At 44.6% G+C, this 26,771-nt stretch overlaps 1 protein-coding gene across 1 annotated transcript; it reads left to right on the top strand.

Moving 5' to 3' along the window:
• Positions 1 to 9,895: 9,895 nt before the first annotated feature.
• LOC135379068 (uncharacterized) lies at positions 9,896 to 26,031 on the top strand. Its single transcript, XM_064612322.1, has 5 exons — positions 9,896 to 9,976; positions 11,605 to 11,729; positions 11,868 to 11,963; positions 21,885 to 22,078; positions 23,094 to 26,031. The coding sequence occupies exon 5, from the start codon at positions 23,120 to 23,122 to the stop codon at positions 24,569 to 24,571; it is 1,452 nt and encodes a 483-aa protein (XP_064468392.1). The 5' UTR covers positions 9,896 to 9,976; positions 11,605 to 11,729; positions 11,868 to 11,963; positions 21,885 to 22,078; positions 23,094 to 23,119; the 3' UTR covers positions 24,572 to 26,031.
• Positions 26,032 to 26,771: the final 740 nt, after the last annotated feature.

Here is a 26,771-nt window from a genome sequence, read left to right on the forward strand (position 1 = left end):
CCGTGCATGAACAATAATTGCAATAGTAATCCTACATGTATTGCCAAACGTCAACAATCCGCTTCTTATCGCAACAAGATAATCGCGAACAGGTGCAGGCAAGCACGGAGAAGAATTACAATAAGTTAATCACAAACACTCTGCTAATCGCAACAAACTGATTGTGAACACACACAGACACCCTGGTAATTAGAACAAGGTAAATACACTTTTTTATCGCAAACATGCACTGCTTATCGCAGACAAGGTAATCAAAGGCAAAAGTACGCGAATAGAGCAGTAAAAAGCATATGCCTTTTGCTTATGGCACGCTCGGAAAGCCTGCCGCCTGGGAAGGAGATGTTTCGTTTTCGAGTCTCATTCTTTGCAATTTTTTGTAAGTGCTATATAAAGGGAGGCCAAGCCAATGCCTCGATATCGTGGTTTACCGAATATGTAGGAAACACCACGTGTGGCTTTTGCTCCTGCTTTTCTCGTCGGTGCAAAAAGATGAAAAATGAGGAACTTGGCAGATATTTCACATCTTCATGGAGGAGTTCAACTTCAACTTCATTGGCCGAAATGGTTGCAAGTGCGTCAATAAACGGACAAGATCGAGGTGCTCGACCACATTTTAGCATCTGACAGACATCGGTCTTGGGAACGCAATTCGGATGCAGAGGATGATGTGTAAATAAAAAGATATTGTCCTCTCTAACAGCGAGAATTTCCACTTTCTCCACACATACGAGTGTACACACATATGCAATGTCTTCCCCTGAACGCTTGTGTCGTTCTTTTAGTTGTATATTAAGTGACCGCTTCATGTGTCGTGAATCCACCCTCGTATAGCGAACATACTGAGGCATCAAATCGACGTAGTAGATCAACGTATTAAATATTCTATAAAATAAGTTTTTTAACAGATTGCAACATTTATTTTACTGAAAAACAAGCTTTCGGACGGAGTCTGTCTGAAAGCGTGTTTTTTAGTAAAATAAATGTTTCAATCTCTTTATAAATACTTATTTTATTCACTTGCGAGTGCTAGACTTCTCCCATTTTTGCCTGTTAAATATTCTACGTACAGAAATATGCTACACCGGGTTAGCAGGACGAATTTTGGGACAAAGTGAAATATACCAAAGACTTACTTCGCGCGTGGGATGTGTCACTTGCTACATTCACCGTCGTCAGTTATCACGTGAACGGCAGGGAAGGGTAACGGTAATGGTAACGGAAACAGAAACGGTATATTACCGAAATTGGAGGTGGTAACGATAACGGAAACGGATACGCATACCACGGTCCTCCATTACCGGAAACAGAAACGGAAACGAATTTATCGTCCGGTATTGAATTCGGGTAATGACTATTCCTGTTGTGCGATGACATTTGAGTGACTTTTCATCTTTTGTTTTTGTTTTTGTTTTGATGACTCCATTCCCTGTAATGCTCTAAATACTACACGAAAGCATGGAAGGAAAGCGCAATAGTGGATCTCGAGGGTGCATCTGTCGCTTACATCGTCCCAGTCCTCATAATTCCATGACATCAACACATGAGTATACTCCACCATAGCAAGTGGATGACAGCCTACTATTTAGTTACTTATTTTGTACTTTGTTCTTTTTTTTAAATTTCACCGTGGCCATGATAGTATCATTTACTACTGAGAGCGTCTGCTTATGAATGCGACACTGAATGAAGGTTACGCCCATCTGGAGTTGCTGGACTCCGAGTGACTGAAGACATGTTCCTACATTTTGCAAAATGTGCGCATCATAACGACGTAAAATAACTTATGTAGTGTGTACGCGTGACACCGAAGGCACTTGGGCAAAACAGGGTGCTGACAGAGCTGCAAGGGCTGTCCTCTCGCAGCTCTGTAACAACCGTTTCATTACCGGAAACAGTAACGGAGCCGTCACGGAAACGAAATTGAAGGGCCGGTATCAGAAACAGACAACGGAAACGAAAATATAGCAGTAACGAAAATAGAAACGGTAACCAAAATATGTCCGTTATCCTTCCCTGGTGAACGGTGCCAATTTTTTGAAGGGGGATACTGGTCTTCTCATTGAGGGTTCTCACCATTAAAAATACATCGATATTCCTACTGGTTCGCACGTTTTTTCAAAAGCAGCAATTTTAGAACCATATCCTACAAGGCCAGTTGCATCGCGATGTGGCGCATTGTTTGCAGCATTATCTTTGGTAGAAAAAGATTGGACTATTTACTAGACACATATAAGGAAGCAATATCATCGCCTATTTACACGCGGATATTTAAAATTACATGCGCGAGAATTACAGGCTACACAGCGGGTGTTTTTTTCTGGACGAGCGCCAATATATTTACACTTTAAAAGCGATTGAAAAAGAAAAAAAAACGTACCAGGAAACAAACAAACGACGACGCAACACACAGCGCAGCACACATGTAGTAGATTTACGCGCGTCATGTCAGTCAGTGAACAGTGAAAATTCCCACGTCATCTCCATTGACAGAGCCCCACTTTGCTTTTGCCTCGAAGTGAACAGTAAAAGCTCCTTCTAAGTGACACTCGAAGCTACCTTGCCATTACTAGAAGCATACTAGAAGCTTTAAAGTTGGTACCGATCATGTTTACATGCTTACTTACCGCCATTGAAGAAAGGAGGAAAGAGTGGTGTCCATATCGTTGCATGAGTAAAAAAAGGGATTAAATATAATGATACGCCTAAGAACGATAAAATTGCTGTCTTTAGAACTTATTTTGAAGAATTTAATTTCCAATAACATTAAAATCGCGTTAATTTTTATGCACGCAACAAAACAAAAACGTGTTGATCACCTAAGTTTATTTTAATTTAATTGGTTCTTAGACGTTGAATACAGCTAAAAGTCAAGCTTGGGTTCTTTAATATGTGTGCTATAAATAAAGATCTGATTAATCTGGAACAATGTTTCTATATTTTACGGCATTTTACAGTTAGCGCCATCCAACACCGTCGGCGGCAGCAGCATTTCGCATCTCTATGCCGGGCCCTTGGTTGCGAAAAGTTTGAATACGGAAATGGGAAACAAAGCGCAGTTTACTTTGCTGCATGATTTGGTGCATTCAAGAGGTAGGCTGTGAATGACACGGTGAATATCGGAGCGAAAAGATGACTTTCTACTGATTGAAACCCTAGAGACTGGTTGAGTTTGTTGTCGTGTGCAAATGAAGCGCGAAACAACGAAACACTCTAACGGGCTCAGACGCGCAACCTAAAAAGTTTCGAATCATATGAAGCCGGAGTCAGACAGGCGCTTGCACCCCGACAAGGTAAGACCTAAACCTTCGACAAAAGTTTCAAAATTACAACACACAATAAAAAGTGTTCAATATAACGCTGTTTATATTGCGCTATGTTACGTTAGTCAACGCTTTCATGAACACGCTACACGTGAAATATCATGTGAATGTTTGTGACTGTGAGGATGTTCTGGAATGTCTGGGAGGTTGTCAATGAAAAAAATGGCTAAGAAGCAAACGAGCTGGTGAAGATGATGCATAATGTAAAACCCCGAGACCAGGGAACACGAGACTTCGTGTTGTGTCTGTCCTTTCGTGTTCCCTAGTCTCGGAACTTTTGTTCTTCTCTCAGGAGTCAGGGTCCATTCGCCGCAATAGGCATGTTCGGCTGGAGTTTCGGGGGGCGACGGCAGCGCTGCTTTTCTCCCCTGGTGGGCCAGTCTCGCAACTCTGCTAAGTACACTCGTATTCGCTTCGGCTACAGTCGCACGTGTTGGTTCAAGTTTTTCGCTTAACCACTACCGTTCGTGCCACAAGCGTTCGTAGGAACAACATTAGTACCTTTATTCTCACTATAAGGGGGGATACACTCTTAAGTGACTTGTGGGTATCATTCCCAATGGCATGATTGCGTTTGTTTCTGAGCCCTATGGGGGACAGCACTCAGATTCCCTCATAACAAGGCAGTCTGGTTTTCTCACACATGTTCTGCCTGGTAATGAGCGACAAGGATTTCCCAGCGATAAAAACTATAATGGAGGAACAGGGAGCTGTTCTCCTGATGCCACCATTCAACACTGGGGGAGGTCAGCTTTCTGTAGAGGACATGAACTCTACACTTGTCATAGCACAAGTAAGAATCCATGTAGAGCGTGTAATTCAGAGGTTGAAACTGTATAATGTCTTGAACAACGGCGTACCGTTTGCCCTAATTCCCCACATGGGTAAAGTAATGAAAGTGTGTGGGGCCCTTGTCAACCTCCAGCCACCGATCATAAAATCGTAGCTATGTTAAATGGCCTACTGCTCTGCAAATGTTACCAAGGCCTGCTAAACTTCCATGGAAGTGGGGTGCCGAGAGACGTGAAATAAAACATTGAGAACATACTGACTTGTGACATATACAGGGTCCGCCAAGATAAACTCCCGGGTTTGTAGTGCTGATAAAATGAATTATGCAGGACACTCAGAGCCAAATCGCATATCAGAGGATGAATAATGCTCTAGAATTTCATCTCATAGCCATGCTTTTGTTTAATTTGCCGTGGATAATTCGAAAAAAGGAAAAACCGCGGCTCTTTTAACATTTCCTATTGCCTCATACGGCGCTAAGCCTATAAAACCACCCGCGGGGCAAGACTGCTAGCATGCCGCTAATCCCGCTGCATCCTGCACATTCACATTACAAAACCCTTCCTATGTTGCGTATTGCTTGACGAGTAGCGTCCCTTTCTTGACATTTGCTGGAGAGAAAAAAAAAGGTTTTGTTTGTTTGTTTGTCTGTAAGAAAAAAAAAACAAGGAGAAATTGAACTCTTCTCCCGATTTGTTCTGCTACTCCTAACAAAATTCTCACCCCACCCCACCCCCAAAAACTACTTCTCAGGTACTCTACATGCAAGTTCGCCATTCACTATACACATGTTCACTAGAGAAAAAAAACTAGAAAAAAACGTCAATCCCGCGCACATCAGAGAACGAGTAAGAGAGCTGAAGCATATTCCAGCCGTACGAAGTACTGTGTGGCTGTGCCAAACAGCACACCGTGTACTTAGCAGAGTTGCACAAAACTGCCACAGGCGTCTCTGAAAGCAATGCGCACTCGCGCCCTCTGGCCAGCCGTACAGGCCTTTCGAAGTCACTTTAAGTGTTCGTTGCATCTATTCAAATCAGCCTACTGCAACAGGGTGCCTGTCTCGACCTTAACGTTCACTGTCTTTATTACGCATTATCGATATGTAGTATGTGTAATGCACCGACACGCCGAAATAACTATACGGGCTTCAACATCGCCGATGAATTAGTTACATTTCTGTTCCATTAACTTCAATTCTAACAGTTCCACTTCTGAGTAGGTTCGCAACCTCTGACTCTTAATTGCGTGACAGCGAAAATAGGTGAGGATAGTGAAATAGCGAATTAGAAAATGGTGGAATTTTGTGGCAAATATATCGGAATGCATGTGTAATCACATACTGAGGGCACACGATATCGATCCATAGTGTGTAATTCCAAGTGAAGGCTCCGTGCGTTCCTATCGCCTTATCAGTCGTTTTCGTGCCGACGGCGCACAAGAGACCTTATCTAGCCAAGAGGCCGTGAAATATAGCGTTCACAACAGGTTCTGAGAATAGATAAGCACCCTCATTGCATTGAACACTTTGGAAGCCGCCGTTTGTTTGTATTATTCCCTGACATCTCCAAAGACAACTGTTGCCCTGTACGGCGAACAGGCCGCAACAACTGGAGGGGAGGATTGTTCGTGATTGGCGGACGAAGTTCTCACGTGATCAACTTAAACCAGCCATCACTAATCCAGTGGCTAAGTTGGAATGGTGAATACGGGCAATTAAGTTTCAGAATAACAATATGGCTATATTTTCTCCTGAAATTCAAAAATCATTTAATTTGTTTTTCATTAAACAAAGGTATCATATGCTGATTCGAAACAATTTGCTGTATATTGTTTTTTCCTGGTTTCTTAGACCTTTTTTAAACAAATTATTGGAAAGATTCGAGTTTCGTATGATTCAGAGAACTTTCCGTGGTTTTGGATTCGAATTGGGAACCATCTTGATTCATCCCATCTCTAATATGAATGCGTAGTCCTAAATAGTTTATAGTTACCTATTTATCCTTTCTCACCATTAGTTTGCTTTTTGAGTCTTAAGTTTGGCCCAATATTATCATTCACTCTAGTTTACTTGTTGTTGTTATTGTCGTCGTTGTTTCACGTCGTTTTGCGAACTTTGAATGTTGGTGTCTTTTATAAAACATTCATCGATAGACCACTCTCGAGTGGAATTGCTCTTCATGGCTTCGTGCGTTCTTATCGCCTTATCAGTTGTTTTCGTGCCGGCGGGACCCAAGAGGAGACCTTATCTAGCGAAGAGGCCATGAAACACGCCGTTTGCAACAGGTTCTGAGAATAGATAAGCACCATCATTGCATCAAAGTCTTTGGAAGCCGCCGTGTTATTTTTTCTATTATTTCCTGACAACTCTTTAAGACAACGGCTGCCATTACGGGGAACAGACGGCGACAACTAGAGAGCAGGATTGCACAGTTTTCCTGGTTTTAACTAGAGAGAGCACAGTAGGACTGGCTAGAATGTCTGTTTAGTTAATATATCTGCATCGTCGAAGACTTTAGAGCAGCGAGGAATGAATTTCCGAAACAAACACATCTTACACGCGCGCATGACATGCATGCATACAGATATAAATGGATGCATGTAAACAAACTCTAGTTGTACGACAACATAATCAGAAAACAAAGCGCTATTCGATTCACAGGCAACATTATTTGACAAAATCTTCCACCGTGACATAGTGCAGTTGAAGGAAGACATCTGTTCTGAAGTCATATTCTCCAAGTTGTCTCGAATGATGGACTACAGAAGACATATTGTAGGGAGAAGCAAATACCCGGAAGGTTTTAAAGCAGTTCCATTATAATACCCAATCTACAAACACATTTACCTCGAATATCATCACTTAATCATCATTTCAGGAACATTTCCGTCGTCAGTAATACAGAGACAAGGCAAATATGGCGTCACCATTTCGAACGTTCTTCAATGGAGCATTCTACAAACGAATAACCTTCGTGCGGGTAGCGTTAACTTTAAAATTTATAATTTCCTTCGCATTACATCGAGCACATCGACTCACTCCAATCTTCCCTATAACGCCAGAGGAGCTGCAAAGCTGTTTGCCTTCTATAGTCCAGGAAGGGTAGAACAGAGTTGCATAAGGTCTGGGAAAACAACAGGGATTGTACCAAAGAGATTACGTAATGTCTTCAATCCAGAAATTTAAAGAAAAAGGCTTAAAAGGGAATCTCGCCCTCACTGTGGGGGAAAGTGACAACAATATCCTCTCCTCTATTAAATTTCCACCGCATTAGACCACCTTCATTTACTAAGGTACTCGCTCCAAAGCAACTATATCTGATGACGTCATCTCTGCTCTCTCAAATAAAGCATAGACTATGAATGTGAGTTCACCACTTTCTACACTACTATACTTAAAAGAAATCCAGAGTGAGGTGAGGTCTCCGATGCGTATATTTTTCACTATTATTTATGCTGCGTTGTAGCGTTTCACTGTGTAGTTGCGATTTTTTTACTGTTCTCACAGGGTTCGTAAATTATTTTTTATCAACTGTATAGCGTATTTTTAGAAGCGGCATTTTCTTGCGTTTATCTTCCCTGATCCTGCAACTCCTCTGCGACTCATAATGTATTAATATGTATCGTCACAGTAAATAACGTATGCTGCGTCCGGAAGGTGATTACTTAAAACCCCCAGGGATCACCGCGGAGCGTGCCCTTGCTTCTCCTCGGATTAATATAAATCGCCACTCTCACCGATGGTCGCTCAGAATTCCCACCTATTTGTGCTGTCTGACATTTTTTTCCTTTTTCGGTGGGCGTGTTACGGTTATTTCGAATGTTCCTTATTAATGTTACTATCCCTAAATATCTGCGTAGTTTGCCCATCATTGCCCTGTTATCGTCTCACGCGATGTGTAGCATCCGCAGTGGGGAACAATCTCACTTGCCATCCCTTCTCGTGTCTGGTGGTGTCTTTCTGAACAATGGCTGTCGGCTTTTTCTCATAGTTCGTTAAATAAAGTGTAAGTTTAATTATGTCCTGGCTAGGAAAAGTCACCTTAGGTGGTCCGCAGGTACAAAAACAACTGATAAGACGATGAGAACCCACGAAGGCATCGCGTGAAGTACCCTCTCGAACCTTATCTGTTTCTTAGTCACCGTGCAGTCATTGTGAGTAAGTGTTGCTCACATAGGGTATAAGAGTTTGTAATATATAATATTTTTCCCTTCTAGCTTAATTAATGCATATTATGATACACGTTTTTATATTTGTGCAGTTCTGTTATGTATAAGGTATTATAATTGTAACGGTCATTCATTAAAATAAACGTAATATCCACGTGAAGGTTGTGTCTACCAACAAGATGGCTACGAGCGGTTGTTTTTAGAGTGGTTGTTTTTACGGCGGTGGAATTAAAGCTCAAGAATATTACAGACATGGGAGGGGGCATTTAAAAGATTATGGACAGTTTATGAGATCTTTTACAGTTGATGAACATGACCTTATAAACGTCTTTTGTTGCCAGAATATTTAGCGCAATTGTTACAATCTTTTTTATATGTGTTTATTTGAAGTCCGTGTGAGCGCCGCGAAGCAACAGTGGCTATGTGCGGTGTACAGACGTGAACAAATGGAGAGAGGACAGCAGGAAGGAGTTGGGGACAGGTGGATTAATGTGCATCCTGGGCCAACTTCAGGGAGAACTGTGGGGGACATTCTTCTGTTAAGTCTTCGTAAAACACAGGGAAAACGTCAGACAGCAGAGCCGGTGACAAGATTCGAACCCGTGTCACGTCCCAGTCTCGGCGTAGCAAAGTGATCATCCTAACCTCTATGCCACGGGAGCTGGTTTTGGTATAATTCCACTCTTAAAGTAGACATTGGCAGGGAGAAGCAAATACCCGGATAAGGTTTTAACGCAGTTCTATTATAATACACACTCTACAAACATATTTATGTCGAATACCATCACTTCATCATCATTTCAGGAACATTTCCGTCGTAAATCATACCGAGACCAGGCAAATCTGGCGTCACCATTTCGAACCTTCTTCATTCGAGCATTCTACAAACGAATAACCTTCGTGTGGGTAGCGCTAACATTAAAATTTATAATTTATAATCTTCTTCGCATTACCATCTATTTCGGACTTGTGCCTTATGCGAACATCGTCTCGAAATTTTATCGGCCACATCGAGCAGATTGACTCACTCGAATCTTCCCTATAACACCAGAGGAGCTGCAAATCTGTTTGCCTTCTATAGTCCAGAAAGGGTAAAACGGAGTTGCGTAAGGTCTGGGAAGACAACAGGGATTGTACCAAAGAGATTACATAATGTCTTCAATCCAGAAATTTAAAGAAAAAGGCTTAAAAGGGAATCTCGCCCTCACTGTGGGGGAAAGTGGCAACAATATCCTCTCCTCTATTAAATTTCCCTCGCATTATACCACCTTCATTTACTAAGATACTCGCTCCAAAGCTACTATATGTGATGACGTCATCTCTGCTCTCTCAAATAAAGCATAGACTATGAGTGTGAGTTCACCACTTTCTACACTACTATACTTAAGAGAAATCGTATACCAAACCGTGCTATACTACTATACAAAACTACTTTACCACTTAAGCCACTATTTATGACTTAAGTGCTGCTTGCACGTAGTGGTGTAACTCTCTTCCTTCAGTCTTACTCTCAACCCACATTCCCACACCAGGAGGTGACACTTACTTGCACGACAAATAAAGGCGCGGCGAAAGATAACGCCTTATCAGCCTTCAACATAAGCCGGTTTCCGATAAGCGCCGCTTCAGAGTGCGCCAGGTGATCGATGGATCTCCACCTCTTCAATTGAACCCCAGTGCAAGTCCGGAGTGAGGTGAGGTCGCCGATGCGTACATTTTTCACTATTAGTTATGCTGCGTTGTAGCGTTTCACTGTGTAGTCCCGATTTTTTTACTGTTCTCACTGTGTTGGTAAATTGTTCTTTATCAGTTGTATAGCGTATTTTTAGAAGCTGAATTTTCTTGCGTTTATCTTCGCTGATCCTGTAACTCGTCTGCGACTCATTATCGATTAATCAGTATCGTCACAGTAAATAACGTACGCTGCGTCCGGAAAGGTGGTTCGTTAAATTCCCAGAGCATCACCGAAGCGCGTCCTTGCTTCTCCTTCGATTAATATAAAGCGTCACTCTCACCGATGGTCGCTCAGAATTCCCACCTATCTGTGCCGTCTGCCTTTTCCCCCCTTTTTCGGCGGGTGTGTTACGGTTAATTCGAAAGTTCGTCATTAATGTTACTATCCCTAAATATCTGCGTAGTTAGCTCATCAGTATCCCCTTATCGACTCAACACGATCTGTTGCATCCGCAGTGGGGAACAATCTCACTTGCCATCCTTTCTCGTGTCTGGTGGTGTCTTTCTGGACAATTGCTGTCGGCTTTTTCTCATAGTTCACTACATAAAGTGTAAGGTTAATGATGTCCTCGCTAGGAAAGGTCACCTTAGGTGGTCCGCAGGTACAAAAACAGGTCCACAGGTACAAAAACAACTGATAAGACGATAAGAATCCATGAAGGCATCACGTGAAGTACCCTCTCGAACCTTATCTCTTGGCCACCGTGCAGTGACTGTGGGTAAATGTTGCTCACATAGGGTATAAGACTTTGTAATATATAATATTTTTTCCCTTCTAGCTTAATTAATGCATATTATGATACACATTTTTATATTTGTGCAGTTTTGTCAAGTGTAAGATACTACAATTCTAACGGTCGTTCGTGAATATTAATGTCCAAGTGAAGGGCGTGTCTACCAACAAGATGGCTATGAGCGGTTGTTTTAGGAGGAATTAAAGCTCAAGAATATTATAGACATGGGAGGGGGGCATTTAAAACATTACGAACAGTTTACGAGATCTTTTACAGTTTAGGGGGATGACCTTATGAACGTCTTTTGTGTCCGGAAGATTTAACGCAATTTTTATAATATTTTTATATGTGTTTATTTGAATTCCGTGTGAGCACCGCGAAGCAACTGTGACTATGAGCGGCATACAGATGTGAACAAATGGAGAGAGGACAGCAGGAAGGAGTTGGGGACAGGAGGGTTAATGCGCGTCCTGGGCCGACTTCAGAGGGAACTGTGGGGGACATTTGTCTGAGTTTTCGAAAAGCCTTTAGACAGCACAGCCGGTGACAGGATTCGAACCCGTGTCACCTCCCAGTCTCGGCGTGGCGAAGCGATCATCCTAACCACTATGCTAGTTTTGGTATTATCGCTTATCTTAAAGGGAACCTCGATCGTCTACCAATCATCGTTTTGTAGCATGCTTTCTACCACATACATCTGGGAACGTCAAGGGAAGTATGTAATTACAAAGCATGGAGCGGGCCTTATATGGAATTTGAGACAACACGCTTTCCGCCACGCTTGTGACGTCACGTGTCATCTCTAACGATGGCAGATCATCAGGGCGGTTTGTAAGTCACGTGGCACGTTACAGGAGGGACATTGGTCTGACCTTGGAAAACCCATGACGACGAACCAGGAAACCATCAGCGCAGGATCCAAAGACTGACACGTGATCCGCGGGGTACTTGGACAAACATCACGTGACGTCCAACAAAGGTATGTGAGACTCTAATACTACTATAGGCTCCGTGGTGGCGATGTTGCAGTGAGCCACATAGCATAGTTGGTCCCTGTGACCCTGGTCACGCTCGCATTTCCTGGACATTTTTTTCTTTATTTTTTACTTTGGCGTAGAAGGTATTCGTTGAGCCATTCGAAGACACTCTCTCATCCAACCAAGGGCACCCAGGAGAACTGCGACGCTTGTACACTTCTATAACATCGAATAAGGTAAGTTCTGTCCTTCTGCCATTCAGAATGTTATTTCGTCTTCTGATCTATTCAAAATGGGAGTCTTACGCCTCCCTGCCAAGATAGAGAACAAAATCAATGTCTGCTGACGTCGCAGGTTCCTCCGTAAAGCGATACAGTAGTCGACCTTGATACAGAACCCATAATCGGAACAATGGGACGACGCTGAAGTAATCAATGTAAAGATAGACTGAATTGAAAAATGGATCTCATAAATCTAACTTTGAAAGTAAACTTTCCAAAGTCGATGGTCTGTATCTACGACGTGTCAATAAACTCGCAGAAAATAAAGTTTAAAAGAAAAATTTACTTTACTGATACACGAGTCCCGAATAATGCGTCCTGGAGTAACCAGTCTCGACTGCTTTGGGACTAGCATATACATTTTTGCCTTTACCGTTCGATCGATCAATCAATCGTTCCGTATTCCTTCTTTATACGTCCGTATCTAGAAAGTATCGATTTCATTCCTCCTGAATCCCCCTTTGGACTCCGGGGTTGCCAGACCAAACAACGGAATAAGTCACGTGTCTTCAGGACCTATACATATTATGACGGAGATGCAGACTAGCTGTTGGAGTCACCCCAACTTGATCAAGCCTCCGCGATGGGCGACACAGCCATGTCGTGTTTGTTTTTCTTTGTCGCCCATCGCTCAGGTTCCCTCAGCCTGTAGTATTGGGAACTCTACTGTACTTATGTCATTGAAATCCATGTATCCACACTGTGTTCTCTCAAAGTGTTGCTTCTACGTGTTAAGTATCACGAAGTTGATTTCTATGTTTTGAGAAGTGCGCCGTCATAGTTTGCGCGATCTGCCACACGTCTGACAACATTGATCCACCAAGTTCGCACAAGGTTGACACAATTTTAGAATTTTTTTAACCACCCGCAAGAGTTCGCTCGTGTCGATACAGCTCTCGTGTCCTGGCTCCACTTCACACGAAACTTTATCTTCAAGTCATGGGACCTTGTTTGTGTTCCGTTTTTAACTAGGTCACAAAATATCGTATATGATACCGGGATCATAAAATGAGGAACATAACGTGGAACTTTCATAAAAATACTGTGGCACTCTAGTACGCCACTGTAGAGCTCGTACACACCAATAGGTTAGGCGCGTGACGACAAAACGCGCTCCACCAAAATATGAGACCGGGGAACTTGTACCTATACTATTATTGTCGTTTTTTTTTTTTTTTCGCCTGGAAGATATTTTTGCGTTTGCGAACAAAGCTGCTTTGAGGAGTGATTCGCAAGAACTTAAATTTGCGGCACAGGTTTTCCGGAGTGTTTTGCTCTTGCGTATCGTGCCGCGTTCAATACTCGGGCATATTTCGGACCGTACAGGTCACGACAAAAGTTTACGGAACACGCGAGCTGTGTACTTTCACCGCGGCACGACACCCTAGCGGCTAGCGGGAACTGGTGAAATGAGGCCAGTTCACTGCCTGACAGGGGTGGACGACTGCTCTCTTAGTGACACACTGCGGTAGTTTCGGTAATAATACTCTTGTATGTGCCCGTGAAGTGAGTTGGATTGCAATCAATCAATCATCAATATCGGCGTCAATTGTTTATCAGCTGATCACCACTGACCCAAGCAGCACAGTGTACTGAAAGTCGAGTGGTAGGTGGAAGGCCTTGAACAGATTCGTGAAACTAAAGAACACTGATAACACACATACCTTCCACCCCCTATTGCACTCTACTTTCAGTGCATTGTGCTGCTTGGGGAGTTCCATAATAAAGCAGCTGTTTACAAGATATCTTTCTTTCTCTTGTTTACATATCACATCTTTCCAATAAAAGCAATACACCGTAAAGTGTTGATACCACGATTCATCCTTGTTATGACGGTGATAGAGGCGAGCTCCCTGTCTTAACAATCACGTGCTATTGGCGAGCACAACAATTAAATCCAACACACTTTGCGGGCACCATAACGAAACTACCGCTGTGTGTCGCTAAGAGCGGAGTCGTCCACCCCCTCTGAGGCAGTGCACTGGCCTGATTTGGCCAGCTTCCCTTCTTGCCACTCGTGTCCTCCCAATCTGCCGAATCCCAACTCGCCGAATGCATTGAAGGCCGGGAGACAGCCGTAATCCCTTGACCTCCAAATGTGCTGGTTCGACTGGCCGAATGATCGACATGTCCCTTCCCAATTCGCCGAATTTACCTTACCACCGTGACTTAGTGGCTTAGACCATCGCCTTCCACATCGAAATTGAGAGGTGACCCGGCTGCGCTGTCTGGATGTATGTTTTCCCCTGGTTCTCCTCAGATGTTGGTAAGGTTCCCTATGAGGCCCAGGGCACACTGTCCTCCCAGCAGTGCCGGTGAGAGAAATTACGGACCCCGGGGATGCTAGACTACGGAGTCCTGCCCCGGCCATCCCACCTCACGTCTCCTGGTGTTGGCAACCGTCGGGCATTGCGTCAGGCGTGCCCGTGAAGAGGCGCCGGGCTCCATTACCCCCCCCCCCCCCAGTGTAATTTGTCTTCCGCCGCACCGGCAGGCAGAACGCTCGGTAACTAACACGTCGTCAACCAACCAATTTGATTGTTCGTGGGACGTTCTGTTCTTCCTACGTTCATCTCTCATGGGTCTTTTCATTGCGTTGACAAGCATTACGCTTTCGCTGTAATTCATCCTCATAGCCAGCCACAACGTTACTACGATAGGACCTCTCACGATAGTGACGCAGAGCTTACGGCTTCTAGGTCTTGAAGCCGTAATAAAATACCTTTCAAATATTTTAATAAAAAACACAGAAAATTTAACGGACTGAAGTGCCTCGAAGAGATAGTTTTCTTACTCTAAATGAACAAATTACTAAACAGCACCCATACTGTTAATGAAAGAATGTCGAGAAAACACGCGAGCTGGTGGCGACGATTCAATACTAAAAACCCCCAAGACCAGGGAACATAGAAAGGTCACACACAAGAGAAATTTGATAGAAATATGTCCCCTTTTGTTACTCTGGCCGTGGATAAACTTATCGTCTTCCTATTAAACTTTTCAGCTGTGGCCTTATCTGCATGTGCCGCTACGTTCCCTAGTCGGTGGCTTTCGTCATAAATATTGCTAATGATATTGTGATTGGTGGGTGTCATGTTTCAACATCATTTCTAGTTCTCCAGCCACTGTTCACTAAGGGATTCAACGATTCTCGCACGTTTCCTATCTATAGGTCATTTTCCACCATACCCAACTCGCCGAAAAGCTCCTATATCATTTCCCAGCTTGCCGAAAGGGGTTGACCTTTCCCCTCAAAGATAATCCGCTTAAGTGCATTCGACGAACTGGGATTCGGCAGATTGGGCTGTGACCCTCGCCGCTAGGGTGTCGTACCGATGAGAAAATACACAGCTCGTGTCTTGACCTTTACTAAGACATCTGTTGTTCACGGGGATGGCGGCGTTCTGGGTAAATCCCTTTATTCTCCTCACATGAGAAAAAATGCCCTGTACCTGGTAAATGGCCTGTAAATGGCCTTTTTGGGACCCTGCAGGAGGCCATAGTACTGCAGGTCAGCCAGTTCTCATTCATTATCACCATGGAAGTAGGGAACTAAAGAGAGGGCTATAAGTACGGAGGGGGCTGTGGGACTCCTCTAGCGGTTGCTCCTGGCAATACCATTCCTATCTAGTTGCCCAGTCACGTGATCCCCACATGTTTCGGCGGTCTGCACGGAGGCTTGGAAGTTTAGCAAACCTCACCTTCGGCAATCCTCTTATCTTCAAGGAGTCCATTTGCACAATACTTTGAAGGCTTGGGATGTTTCAACATTTGTTGCGTGATAAATCACAGCAAAAGTTCGGAAAAACAGAAGAGAACCCAAACAATGTCACGATGACGTGCGTACGTCTTCTTGCGATCCATTGCTTCCACGCAGAGCTTGTCTATTTTGTGTTTCAACGGGAATGATAAATTCTAACTCCAAATATGTTATGAAAGCGTAATCAAGTTATGCTGCCGCGGCTCGTCTCTGTATTCAGGTAAGATACGCCGCGGGCATGGAGGAAGCTATGTTTTATGACGTATTGCAGTGACGTTTATGGGTCACGTGTATGGGCAGCTAACCACAATGCCATGCATGTGTCATAGCACGCCCGCTTGCATTGGGAGAGGCGCTTAGGGCGTCTCCTTGGTTTCTTTCCTCCATGATTATCACTCAGGGCACTGAACAGTTTGGTTGAGATGTCGTACTATCATACAGGTTGGCTTTGAGAAGGCGGGGAAAGGCATGTTGCGGCTTCGTGGTATACGCCTCGTGCACAGACTAAAGGTGGCGCTTTGGGCTGCCACGTAGCGGTAGGAAAGCCAACCTTTTGTGTGAGTCGCCCGATATGAAAAACAATCAAAAGTGTATGTGGCGGGCGTCATGAACATCGAAATTGTGTGAATCGCTTGTGTAACTTTGTGGATTTCAATGGCTTCAAACTCCGAACGACTAGTTTCGGTCCTCAGCGGTCATAAGACTATAAGGCATGCAGAAGCAGGCATGTCATCGTCATTACAATTCTTTGAGCTTTTCTTTGTGAGCACCGCACTTGCTTGTGTTTTCTTTTATACCTTTTACAGCAATCTTGCAGAGGTTGCACATACAGCACAAGGATGCAGAATCCCCTTTAGCTGAGTCAGAAAAAGCGAAAAGGTCCAAGCTAATCGGACATCCGGTCCTGAATGGAGAACACACATCACATCACTCAACGCAACACGAACGATATACGGTCTGATCACGGCAAGCAATTAGGATGATTGGCATAAAACAAGACAGATAGAATCCATGGAGGTAGCTTATTTTGTGACACGTACGTTTGATGGCCATGTCCACTTCGTGTGGATTTGGCGGGAAACTCTAGAACCTTGTACCCCGCGGGGCGTTCTCGAGTCCCGAAAAAAATGGTCCTTGGTTGCGTGGGCGGAAATAATGGTCCAACGGGGTTTCGTGTGCACAAAAATAGAGCAGTCACTCTGGAAACTCCATGAAACTGATCCTAGCCGACTAAATGCTGTCATACACCCTCCTGATTTTTAAAAATTGGGGGACACAGGTTTCTTAATTAACATCGATGTTCATGAAGAATAAAAGCAGCACGTCATTCAATGGCGAACACAAAAGCGATTACATTCGCGTGCACATTTTATTGTCTATTAACATACGAAAAAAGGGCTATGCCTCCTTTTTCAACAAATGGGGAGAGCGAATGGTAAAACTCGGTCGGCTGTGACGTGTTTCATCAGTTATCGGCAACCATACCCTTGTATTTTTGGGCGCGCAGGAGCCTGGGGGACAATTTTTCTGCCCACACAACCAGGGACCTTTTTTTTTCCCCCATACCCGGCACTATCATACGTTTTTGTACACCCAACGGCGCAACAGATCGTGCGGTACGGCATTACTTTTCGCAGTTATCAGTTCAGATGCGGCGTCAGCGATGCAAGGTGACGATTGAAAGCGTACCAATAGCAATCGAAAACCGAGCGGACTCACACAACTAGTTCCTATGGCTGCCGCCAGGATTTTCCGTGGCGCGGCGGACGCTTTGCACGAAGCCGATGATGGAATATACGTGTACAGTGCAATGTTTGTAGGGGTAACAAAAGCGTGATCAATTTACATTTCTTTACATCTCGCATGGTGGGAGAAACCATTATTCTGCGGCTTGCTTCAACTTTCTATGCTGCATGCAGTAGAAAGGGTCAAGGTAGTCACGGTACAGCATAGAACGCCGAACGATTTTTGCCCTAATATGGCCAAAGTTATCCGCGAGAACTTAAATTCGCGATTGTGGAGAAATGCGCGAAAAACGCGGAAAATAAAAAAAAGCACTTGTACAGTATTCCCGTAGGCATTTAGTCTTTGCACATTTACGTGATTGTTTTCCCCATATCTAAATGTGCGGGTCGATTTTGTTTCCCTTCATTTTCATGTGGGTCAGGAAGAATGCCATGATGTCACATACTCATGGTGGCTAAATGTGTGTCATTTTGGAACGCAGCTCTTAGGCGCCCGCACCAGCGTTGAGAAGCACCGGCGTTATAGAAGCTGGTTTAGAGTCAGACGTAGTCTTCGGCCGTCGCAGCCATCACTCCGCGCCTACAGGAACCTATCGCTACGCCACTCTTCCTCATCTTAATCCTACCGGGGTCATACTCTAACGAAAAAGCTACCAAAGGTTTTCTCACTTCGTATAGGGAAAGCGGTCATACCTGGCAACTGTACACGCGTGCTGGAATCCGACGGAAAACAATCCGTTTTCCCATTGTGTTTGCTTGTACTGCTGTAATAGGGTTGGGACCCCCAACGTGCACATTCAGTTGAAGAAGAAAGTCACGCGTCTATAGATCATTGGTAGTGTATTCTATAGACCAGTTTCCGCGGGTGACGTCACAAGGCCGGTGTGGGCAAAACAAATTAGCAGAGAGTCCAGGACAATGAGAATGGGCGACGCCATAATGGAAAATGCCATGGAGGAATGAAACACAAGGAGCGGCCCTTCCGACAGTTTTCCATCGGGACGAGCGTAGCCGGCTTCGCATTGTATTCTGGGATACTCCTGTCTACCACGTTACCGCTCACGTGACCCTCCAGACAGCATGGCGCCAGCAGAGCAGACGACGCGAGCTGTAGTTGTGTCACAGCTTATATGGCAGTATTAAGTTGAGCCTGCGCTTTATTTCTGTGTATTCGAATGTTTACTGTTCTATTAGAAGACCAGTAACAGTGTGCAGAACGCAAAAGGAGTACGCGGGACTGGAAACATCACGTGTTGCAACGGTTACTTCCAACGTATGTACGTTCCTTGATTAAGTGGAAAAGAATGCCGTTCCATTAACCAGATTTGTACAACAACAGAAGATATGAAATGAATCTGCGGCACAGTTTGAGGTCCCAAATGAACAATTCAAGATTACTCCAACACACAAGGGCGACTAAAAGTAAAACAACTGACCGTGTACTTACGAACAACACGTAGCCGTAGCCGTAACACATTACCATAGGTCGTTTCTACGATGGTGCTCACGTTTTCACAATAAATTACTTTCAAAAAGCAAAATCATACGGACAGCAGCGCGAGAAACAAAGCATCGCAAAACCGAAACTTTAGAGGGGATCACGTGGTGAACAGGAAGCAATGGGCGATGTTGACTCGAGCGACCGCTAGAGGGTGGCTACGCTAGCCTGGCGCGGAGAGCCGCTCCTTGTGTTTCCTTCCTGCATGAGAAACGCGAGCCCACCAGAGCTCACGCCGTGCACAGCTCGGTGGCCGGTGCCAGATGTAGAGCATTGCTCTGCTCCCCAACGGCTGCTGACGCATCGCGTTTCACCGAATGCCGTCGAACTATGAACTCACCGGCGGTGGCTGACGATTCGTGTCGTTACGCTCCGCTCCGTCTCACTTTAAAGGCGCTGTCACACTGGACCGACACGACACCGACACTGACATGGCGCCGGCGCCGACGGAAGACAGACTTTGTCACCGTACTTTGTATTGCAAAGCACAGCTGTGACACTGCGCCGACCGACAGCGACAGACGCAATTCGACAACATGTCGCTTGTGTATGATACATTTGGATGACAAAATCGGAAGACAGACACTGTCTGACAATGTGTCGTCAGCGGTTTGATCGTTGCTCAAAGTATATCGCCGACAACAGACACATACTGCACGAAAAGGTTTTTTTTTTTTTTTGGGGGGGGGGGGGCAAAGACTGTGGCTTGGCCTATTCACGAACGGTATTAAATGGTAGAAGTATTTGGATTTACTTAACAACAGCAACTATTTTAAAAGTTCCGTGCATGAAACTTGCATAGCCTAAGCACGGGGCATGCAGGTCACCCGATCGTTCAGTAATCCAGTCACACACTCGTTTCGGTAGCATAATTTATTACAAACACTCTAATAGTTATGCTGGAACATGAAGTATTGTAACAAACTCAGCTCTGAGGACAGAGCTGACTCAACAGTTCAAGGTACAACAGTAAGACGGAAGAAATTGAACTTGCGGTTGCGGAGTCCAATTGTCCAGAAGTTCAACCTAGGGGTCCCTCTTCGGGTGGGGTGGCGAAGCGTACGTAGAAGAATTACGAAGTCACTACACGGAGCACCGTTGACGAATCGCAAAACGGAATAGGGGTCCATGAAGGCAAACAACACACATGACAGCGCACACAATCCCACTTCACCTGACGCAATCAGCAAGGGCCAAATATGCCACGGGAAGCCCATTGCAAAGCCTTCCAAGGCGAACTGAAGCAGGGGAGACATAGCGTCAAGAAATGAGATACAACTGCGTCTGTGTTGGCCTCGATGTTCGTGATAATGACTACCAAGTATAAACAACGAGAATTCCCCGTACTTTCCTCAAAAGGCTTATCCGGGACGCCATGTTGAACTTGTCGGTTGTGGCTGTCATTCAGTGTGGCAGGCTCTTTTGTCAGGAGGGTCCGTCGATAGCTGCATTCGGCGACGGCCGACATACGGATGTCTGTGTCGACCGTCTTTTGTATGTGCAGTGTGACTGATTCGACGCCTTTGGATGTCAGTCGACAGGTTCTGTAGATTGTCGGCCCAGTGTGACACCGCCTTAAGCCCTCCTTAACGAACAGAGCGAACGAGGAGGGAAGCAAAGGATGAAAGTATGGGAGGAGTGAGAAGGAAAGCAGAGAGGAACATACGATGATAGTGCGGAGAGCGCGAGGAGGAAAGTGAAGGAGGAGGGTGCTACGAGAGGAGTCGAAGGAGGTGTCTGTGCCCTTTAAACGTTTTCTTCCCCACAAAATTGTAAGGCCGGTGTACAAAACTAGTGTAGGATGCGCCATTACCGCCTAAGAATCGTTTTGAACTGTTTCGGGGACGCGGCGGATGGCGCAGATTTCTTCACGCTACACGCAGTGCGCAAGGACTTCAAATGTATTTCCACTCACGCACTCTGTTGGCGTGGAAAAGGATAGTCTTCATCCAAGAGACTAACATAAATGCACATATCCGGGTTTGAAGCGGGTCCGTCTACCACAGACGTTGTGACAGTATTGATGCGTGTTGAACGGAAGAAACGGGGTACGTGTTCATTAGAGACGCGATTTAACAAAATTCACATATGTTAACGGGGAAGTCCGGTAAAAATAAAAAATACTACGACAGTACACTAGGGTACCTGCTCGAAAGCCCTGCGTGACAATGGGGCGAGCCCCTGAGTGACCGCAGGATAGCCACCCGGACGGCCGCACCCCTTGCGAACTTCGTCCGACCCTCCTACAACAGAGCCAACGTAAATGGATGGCCTCAGCCGGAGGCCAATGGAATGCCGCAACCGTGCAGGTGCATCGCATAGTTTTGGGGCGTTCCAGATCCTGCCGGGTAACCCATACGAGACAACTTGTATCATAGTCAAGCAACACTAGCATAACCTGTACCTTGACAACTCATGCCAAGCGATAAATCATGCTAGCACTGCATGAAGTCCTGGTATAAGTTGTCCCGAAATTAGCAGTCTTGGTATTATCATACTTTTAGTTGTCCTGGTATGAATGTTGTGTGGTATGAGCTGGGTAGGAAGTAAGAGGACGCCGGAGCAGCGGAGGCTCCGGTGGCGTGACGTCTTTAAAGGGATTTAAAGTCCCTTCATTTAATGTCGAAGCTCTTTTCGTACGATAAAAAAAAAGGAGAAATGATCATGGGTTGTCGACCGATATCGAGCACAGTGGTTCCGCTTTCACAGATGAGTTTCTGGATACGAGCGTCCTTTCAAAAGAGAAGTGAATTCCCCTTTTTTAATTCATCAGGTCACTTCCCTGCTTTGGAAAGAAAATCACTTACGTCGCCAGACTTAAGTGCAGTCTATACAGTGTTTTGTAAGACATTCTTCTTTTTCTCTGGTTCCAGATACCGTGCTCGTACTCCGCTGCCTGAGCTGCCCAGGACGCTAAGCCTGAGTAGGTAAAAGCACACAGAGGAACGACATCAACACAGGGGCACACAGTCTGTGTGCCAAGGCTCAGGCTTTTACATAATATACTTCTACCACCAGCTTGCCTGCATATGCGCCATCTTGTAGGGTTTCCTTGCTCTGCTGTACGGTACGTATACTTTTTATTTAGCCCCGACTCCAGAATGCATTACCCAACCCTCTCTCACACTCCCACGCGGTCTATACATGACCTCCTTACCTCAACCTAGTGTAATTGGGACTAAGACAATTCCTTTGCTGTTTGCGTCCTGTTCTGTCCGTTTGTCTTTTATGTCTCAGACCTACCCAAGTGTTAGGCAACACAAGCAAACGAACAGACACTACTAGCTGGAACGGACATACTCGAAAACTTCTGTTGCTTCACTCGTATTCTGTCCTAGCATTGTTCTGAATTCATTAATCATTTGTACTGATCTTTTATCACAATAGTATTGTTGCTTCACAATGCGTTTCAATCTTTGATCGGTCATAATGCCTTCCTCGTGCTGTTCCCATGCTCCTATTTTTTTTTTCATTAAGAAATTCACGTTACATACATGGCATTCCCTATCCACGAGACGTCCATGTGTATTTTTCTCTTTATTCTGGTTCTGTGTTTTCCTTACAATAAGTGTACTAATGCTTCATTGCATGTTTGAATCTTGTCTTCTTGTACTCGCATTTGTCTACTTCTTCTGTGTCTACTTTTTGTCTACCTCAGATTACTTGCAGGGATATGATACGGTCGACGGCTGGAAGCTTCACGCTTCCATCCCACTGTCTTCTGATATGTGTCCGATGAAACAAACCTGTTTCCGTGAAATGGCCATCGTGGTCTCGAGAGTCAAATAAGGAAACAAGCAGAGGTATCGATAAACTAGAGTGAGTGAGTATCGATAAACACTGAAATCTAAGAGGCGCTATAGACAACAACCTAAAACACAGCGGCGACGACACATCATTGCTGCTTTTATTATACAACATGATCCCAGAGCAAAAAACAAGAGTCCCTGTAGCCTCAGTTGCTTCGCGGCGCAAACGCGGGAAAACGAGGGCCGCGATCCAAACAAATTACCGCACTTGACCTGTTTCTTGCAGTTCAATTAGTGTTGCTTACGTTCCTAAATTCCTCATTAAAATTACAGGAATTTCTCGCTTCATCTCCAAAGGCATGGCTTCGACATCTGAATTTGGTCTCAACATGGAAAGGTCGCCACAGTGGGAAGACCTCAGGAAGGAAATGCACGAAGCCATTGCGGCGGAAGACGAGGCTCGTGTTCTAAAGTGCCTGGATGCTGCACCTGCTTTGAAACTGTGGTTGGACCCTGTTAAAGAAAAATCAGCTCGTTACAGAGCTGTTAAAAAGAAAGCCATCCGTATACATGGCCTCTTAGTCTCGCGTGGATGTGGACTCAAGAACGACAAAGAAGCATCGTATTATCAATATCTGACAGGCGTTCATCGAGCTGAAATACGACGGCAACGATACTACACCACAGAATGCAAAGACTCCTACATCTATTACTTGAAAAGCAAATCAAGGGGCCACGTCGGATGTGATGACTTCGAGGGGCGATTGGAGAAGATGTTCAGGGAACTTTCAACCGACCAATTAAACGAGAAAATATTGAAAGTTATTGCCACAGCACCGCATCTGGATATACTATTCGACTACAACAGCGAAAACGTTCAGGGGATCACGGGGTGCAGCGGCAGCCGCGTTCTCGGACTTACTGATTACGAAGAGCAGAGACTTTTTATCGGAGGCAGAGCAACGGAAGCCGAAGTCCGGGGCACGTTTATTCACGATTCTTGTCATTTGGCACTTCATCTGGTGTATAAAAATGATGGCAAGCCATATTTCCGCGAAGATACAGAAATGGAACGGCGATACAGAGCCATTCTGGATGACATAAAACGAAGAAAAGACGATGTGGATGTCTTGATCCGACTAGCTTTGATGAAAAATGAAGAACAAGAAGCGATTGTTCTTATCCCATACATACTAACTCAATGTGGCAGCGATCATGGAAATAGGGTTCTCGAAAAGGAGGTACCAGAACTAGGAAAGTTTTTTGAGGATACTGTCATCCCGGACATGCATAAATACATTCAAAATGGAATCCCACCGATAGATGCGACAATGATAGAAAAGGAAAACGCGAGACTCAACAAAGCTTTCAACATTGGCAAACTGAAGGTCAATTTCGAGAACCAACCGAAGAACAGTGTCTGGGAAAACGGGTTGCTTCACGTAGTTACGGGCCCAGAACTGAGGCTTCTCGAAATAATGGTTCACAACGCTGTGCAATCTACGGGACTGCCGTACGTGTTTTTCGATGCAAAACAGCTGGACTCCGCACTGGAGGATGTGTTACTGGACTACAGATATGCTTTTGCGCTTGTAACGGTCCAAGAAAACAAAAACGTCCAAAAGATGATTAAGCTTTTCAGTGAAGTGTCCTGTGTCACTGGATCAAAAGCCATCTTGCTTGTGGAAGACAGTGGCAAAGACTACGTGATGAAACAAGTGCAAGAAGATGTATTCTTTGGCGAGAGGCACAAAGTTCATAGGATCGACGAAGCAAGCTTTGAGCACGTCACATATAGCTGCAAAAAATGAGTGTTCGAAAGTTCCCGCCTAAAACTTCAGGGCCAAAACGTGGTGTTGTCTTGGCTCAACCGCAAGTACACGAAAGTGAACATGACCAGCATGTTATTGTTATTGAGGTTTGAAGCAATGTCGCCCATAAAATTACTTTCTCGAATTGCGTAGTGAACGATGTCGCTTCGTTGGCGTTACACTGGTATGCCGACAAACCAAAGTGTCAATGTAGCCAGCTTTCAACCAATGGTTATATTTTAATATTCCGAAATCTCGTGGTGTGTAAGGGAAAAACCAGAATAGGGTCGCCAAAACTTTAACTCGCGGTCCCGCGAAGTATTCTGGCAACAACTATTCCTGACTTTTTCGATCGATATGTTCTCAGTGATGGGTAGTTCTGTAGGACTACTCGAGACCGAGCGAGATCCTACTATCTCACCACCGCGTGCCATTCATGGCAGTGTTTCAGTATGTACAAAGATAAATATTAGGAAAAAGCCGAAAGAAAAATAATGCATTGTACCGTGATGCCTTCCCGTTGTCGTGCTGCCATTCAAACCAATTAAAACTAGATCGGAGTGGCAGTTACTATAGCTACTGAGCATTCGTATTCTTCATTGGCTCACCACAGGCTTGCAACATTGGACCAATATTGGCAGTTTCATTGGCGTATTACGGGACCGAGTTGCACTGCCTATATTGGACCAACGTAACTTATATTGGCTGCCAATGTTGGACCGATATGGGACAAATGATGGTGTGTTGTTTGTAGAGTTATATTTACAGTTACCAAATTAAATCTTCGAAGGCATGTTGTGCTTGCACCACATCACGTAAAACTGCTTTCATACCGTGCATTCGTGCTGCCCAAACTCGAATACGCATCGGCCATATGGGATCCCCATCAAGAGTAGTTAATTCAAGCATTAGAGTCAGTTCAAAATGTGCTTCATTACATCTAACTATTCCAGAGACGCGAGTGTTTCACGTATAAAGAAAAACCTTGACGTTGATCTTCTCTCGTCAAGGCGGTTGATAGCCAGGCTGTGTCGCTTCCATAAAATGTATAACACAAACACTCGCGATCGTCTCCTAGTCCCTGCTAACTACTACATTTCATCTCTTCTGGACTGTATCCATATGATTAAGCTTCCTCATTGTAATATCACTTCCTTTCTACAATCATTCTTTCGTAAAACAACTAGTGATTGGAATCTTCAGCCTGTCGTACACACGACACTGCTGGTTTTAAGACAGCTCTCCTCCAATGCAGGGCTTCACATTCATCATGCTCTTCCCGTGGTGCACCTGGTCTTCTTTCCTTGTCGGCTTGATATTTCTTATTTATTTACTTACTTTTTGTGATACTTTTGTTGTGTGTTTCTATTGTACTTTTTCACACGTGCTACTCACCACTCCGTTATGTAATACGCTCTTGAGGTCTTTAAAGTACTCAAATAAATAAATAAGTAAAGTCACTTATTTCTGTTTCTTTTACATACAGTATAATTGGAACGAGGTCCGGGTAAAAACAACTCTCAAAATAAATTTTATTGTAGCACTCGTAGTGTCGATCGTCGTAATTGCCAGTGCATCTAATGCGCGTTTGTGATAAGCACTTGTATTTTCTCGGTGTTTTCTCGAGTAAGCTCAAACCGGTTGAGTGCCAAGATACTTCTTCAAAACAACAAAAGGTAGTTTGCGCAGTAAGAACCGTCTAAAGAAAGACATGGGGACGTCTGAGGCTGATTCAGTGATAAGACCTCACTTCATTGTGGTTCTAACGTGAAAGAACTGATGTTCTGAGGCTGGAACGACACAGAGAGGACAAATAGATACAAAGTCTCAAATTGCCTAAGAAATTAACGAGAGAGATGGAAGCCACTTCAGAGGATAGCCAGCTGTGGGACTCGAACCCACTCGGTAATCCAGAAGATGTGAGTTCGTGTCCTACAGCTGGCTAACCTCTTCAATGGTTCATCGTCGTGGTTGTAAGTTACTCCCTCAAAATATATACAGATCAATATATTGCAGTCAGCTCCCGTGGCACAGAGGGTTAAGATGATCACTTTCCACGCCCAGACTGGGACGTGACGCGGGTTCGAACCCCCTCACCGGCTGCGCTGCCTGATGTTCTCCCTGCGTTTTCCGAAGACTTTCCAGACGAATGTCGGCCCAGTTCCCCCTGAAGTCGGCCCAAGACACGTACTAACTCCCA

Source organism: Ornithodoros turicata, chromosome 1, assembly GCF_037126465.1.
Source record: "Ornithodoros turicata isolate Travis chromosome 1, ASM3712646v1, whole genome shotgun sequence".
NCBI classification, from domain to species: Eukaryota; Metazoa; Arthropoda; class Arachnida; order Ixodida; family Argasidae; genus Ornithodoros; species Ornithodoros turicata.

Bases quoted from the DNA above. Each gene is read 5' to 3' on its own strand.
- LOC135379068 (XM_064612322.1), top strand. From the start codon at position 23,120: ATGGCTTCGACATCTGAATTTGGTCTCAACATGGAAAGGTCGCCACAG.